General features: G+C 36.8%; 1 protein-coding gene across 1 annotated transcript; it reads left to right on the forward strand.

Annotated features, from left to right (window-relative positions):
- The first annotated feature begins 1,277 nt into the window (after positions 1-1,277).
- Positions 1,278-2,326, forward strand: LOC123870033 (pancreas/duodenum homeobox protein 1-like). Its single transcript, XM_045913194.1, has one exon. The coding sequence runs from the start codon at positions 1,303-1,305 to the stop codon at positions 2,200-2,202; it is 900 nt and encodes a 299-aa protein (XP_045769150.1). The 5' UTR covers positions 1,278-1,302; the 3' UTR covers positions 2,203-2,326.
- Positions 2,327-5,922: the final 3,596 nt, after the last annotated feature.

A 5,922-nucleotide genomic window follows, 5' to 3' on the forward strand; every position in this document is an offset into this window, starting at 1 on the left:
CAACACTGAATCACACGTTTTTAAAATTTTTGTCTGTCTGTCTGTCTGTCTGTCTGTCTGTCTGTTTGAAAAGGCTAATCTTGGGAACGGCTGAACCGATTTTGACGGGATTTTCACAGACAAGTAGAGAATTGACCAGGGAGTAACATAGGCTACTTTTTAACCGACTTTCAAAAAGGGAGTTGTGTTTTTCTACCTATGCACACCGAAATCTCCGAGATTTCTGAACCGATTTGCGTCATTTCTTTTTTAATCGATAGAGGAACTTTGCGACATTGTTTCATAAAAAATTTTTAGTCCAACTCCTCAATCCTGATGCTGCAGGGGATCTGGCCAATCCACGCGGGTGAAGCTGCGGGCATCAGCTAGTATTTCATAAACTAGTTTCTTTAATAAGGGGTCTTTTAGGGCGGGGCTTGCATTGCCACCCCCTTCGATTTCTTTCACGAGTATCAAAATCACGTGTGCAACAGACTGTTCGTATTATAGGGTATTCATACCTAATTAATGCGCTTCTGACAGATGGATTTGTACGTTTTGATACTTGAAAATGTATGAGCATTCTGGTTACTGTCAAAATTCTTAGGTAGGTATATCCGTCGACTCTGCAGAATTAAATGAACTTATTTAATGCATGTGGGCAGCTTATGCCACTTATGATAAAGCGTTTGAAAAGCAGATTCTACTGAGAATAGCTGATATAAGTATCAAAATCAATCCTATTTGTTGATCTTAATCTGTTTCTTTTTTAACTTCAGTTCCGCCCACGTGAATTTAGGCTTTTTTTAAATCCCGTGGGAACTCTTTACTTTTCCAGCATAAAACTAATGCCCATCTCCGCGATTGCTACTCTCTCTGAACTAAAACTCATCAAATACAATTAAATGGATAGACAGTGAAAATGTAATAGATAAACCGATAGACAGTTGTATTCAAATTATTAGTATGGAATATGGATGGCATGGATTAAAATTGAATCCATCTAAAACAGCAACCAAATCGAGTTTAATGAGACAGATATGAGGGATGTTAGGAGCCCATACAAAATTATTCATCGCTGCTAAAATGTTCCATTCATAAGAATACAGTTTTTTTTCTTCAACTAGTACTGGGGCTGACGGCTCGCCGACAAAAGGGTGGGATGGGCCAAATAATTGCCAAAACGCTTCGAGTGAGGCCCATTGTGTTTATTTACAATGGGGTGCACTAAGTGGGGGTAGTTTTTGTAATTGTTACTTTACCAGATCTCACCCCTCGTAATCAGTCGCAGAGCAAACGGCGAAGCGAGAGCTGCTAGCGAAAATGAACCGCTCATTTTTAGTAGACACGTTGATCAGTGATTCGAAAGACTGCAAGAAGACCGACATGACCAGTGATCCTCTACACGCGTATACCAATCTAATGAACCACCATTTGGATACGAGGCCGAAGTTTCTACCATACCCATACCCAGGAAGTTTGAACCTGCTGAGTTTGGGGCTACAGCATCAACAAAGGACGCCAGATTTATTCAGGCCTTTTCTAGAACACCTAAACTTTCGCTACCCCTTAATGCATCAGCTGCCACGCCAACCGGAACAATATGAGCCAAGTGATAATCGACAAACTGATGGCTATTTGAAATTAGAGGAGCCAGAGGCCGTTAACTTCGTAAACCGAAGAAAGAAGTCCGTATCACCGTATTTGCATCACCCTTATAAACCAACGACATCACCATCAAAAAGCCAAGGACAACGATCACCATCCCTATCAAGTGAAAGTAGAACTGGTACTCCAAGCCCACCTCTAGCTCACCCCGAAGAATTACTACCGGGTTACTCCAAAGAATTGAAACGGTTACCACTTAAAGAAGATTCTAGCAAACGCATACGAACCGCTTTTACTGGCACGCAACTTTTAGAATTGGAGAGAGAATTTTCAATGAACATGTACCTTTCGAGACTGAGGCGAATTGAGATCGCTTCGAGATTGAAGCTGTCGGAAAAGCAAGTGAAAATTTGGTTCCAAAACCGTCGCGTTAAACTAAAGAAAGAGGAAAGTCCAATGTCCAATGATGGGAGAAGTAAGAAGTGTTGCTGTACCAAAGCCTCGTGCTCCAAGAATAGTTCTTCGTGTGAAAATGAACAAGAGCAGATTGATGTGGTCAGTGATAATGATACTAATTTTGCTAATGAGGCTCAGAATTTGTCGCGGTACTCATGAATTTAGTTTGTAAATTAAATTATTGTGGTTTCAGCGTATCGATATTTAGTTCTACAATTTAATTGGATTATTATCAGTGGTAGAATGATGAAAACTAATAAGATTTGACTTTGACTTGTCAGTACATTTTCTTTGACTTTTTCATGTCTGTATTCATCTTTGATATAACCTGTGACTTTGAGCTATTAATAAAAGGGTTCCAGACAAAATAAAAATTGCAAATTGTTGCATTAAGTACTTCAATATTTCATAATTATTATGTTTTAATGTGACGATGTAAACAATATAAAGACAATAAGAATTTGAAATGAATAATTTTAGATTTAAAATTATGTAAAGCCTAAGTATTGTAAATATACATAATTTATACTTAATACGTAGTAAAGTTTGAAAGGTGAAGAATATATTTTCGTAAAAATTTACTCCATGTTAGATACAAATAAAATTTTATAACTTGTACTTGTCTTTGTTTTTTTATCACCCTATCTATAGGAAAAAAAACCGGCCAAGTGCGAGTCAGACTCGCGCTCGGTTCCGTACTTGGGTCTTTTTTCAAACATTTTGCACGATAACTCAAAAACTATTATACATAAAAATAAATAAAAATCTGTATTAGAATGTACAGGTAAAGCCCTTTCATATGATACCCCACTTGGTATAGTTATCTTACTTTGAAAATTGAAACACATTTAATTTTTTTCTTAATGATGTAACCACAAATTCGCAGTTTTCAGATTTATTCCTGTATTTGTGCTATAACACCTACCTACCTACCAAATTTCATGATTCTAGGTCAACGGGAAGTACCCTATAGGTTTCTTAACAGACAGACAGACAACAAAGTGATCCTTATTGGATCACTTTGTTCCGTTTTTCCTTTTGAGGTACGGAACCCGAAACCTGTAAGCAAATATCAAGTTACATTTCAATTAGATCATTTCATTTTGAAGACCAACATGATTTAGGTTTTTAAAGACCCCGTGAGAACTGTTTGATTTTCCGGGATAAAATGCCTATGTTAATTACAGGGACGCAAGCTACTCGGTACCAATTTCATACAAATCGGTTAAGCGGCGGATGTGTTTTTAGGAATCCCGCGGGAACTCTTTGATTTTCCGGGATAAAAATGTAAGCTCACTTATCACTTTTAGGTAAACTTATATTAGGTACGTAAAGAATTACATTATAAATATTTAAAATGTAAAAATAATAATTATAAAATATCTGCTAAGTCTTTAATATTGTTGTGTAGAGCCTAGAGGCGGCATTCATTCATTATGGAACGACAGAGCGAACGGACGTATTGTGATTGTATTATATTAAAGATGTAAAATATACAAAGTGAAAACTAATGTCGAGAATTATTTAAAAATCCTGATAACCTGAAGCTGTGGCTACAGCTTCAGAAGTGGGATCCCGGAAAATAACACTATTTTCTGTTCCACGCCAACGACTACATTAAAGTGTAAGTAGCGTTTATATACCTAAGTGATTACTTTTCTCTCCTATAACTATCGTATAGCTAATATTTTATCAAGAAAACAATTCAATCTACGATGTTAAATGCGAATTTACGGTAATCAAAAGTTATTGGCCGATTACCATTGTCTCCAAATTACTCAACTAAGTATAGTCAAACCGGCGCGCGAAGGGTTAAAAGCAATACAACTTTTTTTTAACAGTGTGTTTATATTTTGTCATTTTAAAGGATATTGTAAAGAGTAGAGAGTGATTGAAGACAACGTTTAGAAAATCCGTAATTATACGACCGCGACGTTAAAGTCGTGGGATAGTTGCATAAAGATCTTTCAAAATGGGCATTTTGTCTTGTGAAAACATCTATTTAACCTAGTAAAATATGACATAATAGTAACCGCGACTGACTAACGAGGTAGTTACCGACGTACCATTATGTGACCGTTTCATGATTTGAAGTCGTGAAGCAATTAGACCATTTTGTATGTTGAGTAGTATACATATAATTCTTTATGTTTTCTGTTTTTGTTTTGTTGTTTATCTCCATTTTGATCACGATTACTTTAGTTTTGAATGAGATCCTAAAGTACTGCAAGATATTTATTTAAGAAAAAAAAAATGAAAAGTGGCTGTCATAGAATTATGTCGCATCGCCTGTTGCTGGGGCCCATTGATGGCTCGCTTGTTTATATTTCATGTAGTTAGTAGGTACTTATCAACAGGTATTCGTTTATATACGACTTACGAGTTGCAGAGCTGGTGATTGTTTATGTTAAATGTAATGAGATCCCGTATTCACTTCGCAGTACTGAGCTTTTATTATTTCCCTTGTGTATTTTGGCTCAATCTAAAATATGTTTGCTTGTATTGTTAAGTTTGAATCATGATTAATATAGTTTCGGGTCGGAGTTTTTCCGTACCTAACCAAGGAGTAACGTGAAGTCAAAATAGTAATACTATTTTTGTGATGTCAAAACTTGTTATTACAAGCGAAGAAAGGCAGGCTTAATATGTCATTACTACGAACGAGATTTCTAAGCTCTTTGTCAGTTTCAGATTCTGAACTATGGAACGAGGTGATGATCAGCCACGGAGAGTGGCCTATGACTGGTTTAGTGCAGACCCAGGTGTACCCAGGTTCGAGGGTCAGGGTCGGGAAGCACTAGAATTTATTATTCAGAGTAAGCAAGGGTATTGCGGGTGCGCTATACCGAAGTAGAGAAGGGTATTGCGGGTGCGTTATACCGAGGTAGAGAAGGGTATTGCGGGTGCGCTATACCGAGGTAGAGAAGGGTATTGCGGGTGCGCTATACCGAGGTAGAGAAGGGTATTGCGGGTGCGTTATACCGAGGTAGAGAAGGGTATTGCGGGTGCGCTATACCGAGGTAGAGAAGGGTATTGCGGGTGCGCTATACCGAGGTAGAGAAGGGTATTGCGGGTGCGCTATACCGATGTAGAGTATAACACAGATAAACGGCTTGACGGAGGGCGTCAACGACGGAAAGAATTTGAAGGGCGGAGAAATATAGAGAGATCTGTTCGTATACCGGTGGATGCAAAACGAGGACGTTCGACTAGCTAAGACCAGACACGAAAAGATGAGGTAAATTCAAAATCTCGAGCCGGATGATTCAGTTAATTGAAGTTAATAATCGATTCAGTTAATGAAGAGTTCAAATTCAGTGGCAGATTATTGTGACGATTCAACAGCACTTGTAAAAGTTTAATTTAAAAAAAAAATACTTTGAATTTGAAGACAAATCAAAGTTAACTTTTAACACTAATAATTTATTATTCCTGAGTTCGATTCTATGTCGAGAGAACAAACGATCCCAATTTGGCTAATAAAAGGAAGAATGTTCTGAAAATTTACGGATGAAAAGATAAAGAAATAATCCATTATACCTTTCCAAAACTAGGTAATGTAGCTAAGTCATAGTATCAGAGCTTACCGAGTATGAAAGTATATGTGGGCCGAAAGGAAAAATAAACTATCGAATAATTTTCCTTGCGAACAGACTTGATGCTTGACTAAAACAAAATACTGGTTAAGCAAGTTAAATATGGAGAATCTCTTGAGCAATATTATTATGCTAAGATATATTTAAAACAAAAACAAATTTTTAATAATTATTGTTCGTTTATGTATAAGAGTTAACTGCCATACTTATTTGTCATCATTTAAATATTTGAAACCATATTATCTACATGGTTACCATTTTATATTTTCTGTGTATATCTTGT

Source organism: Maniola jurtina, chromosome 12 (assembly GCF_905333055.1).
Source record: "Maniola jurtina chromosome 12, ilManJurt1.1, whole genome shotgun sequence".
Classification (NCBI taxonomy): domain Eukaryota; kingdom Metazoa; phylum Arthropoda; class Insecta; order Lepidoptera; family Nymphalidae; genus Maniola; species Maniola jurtina.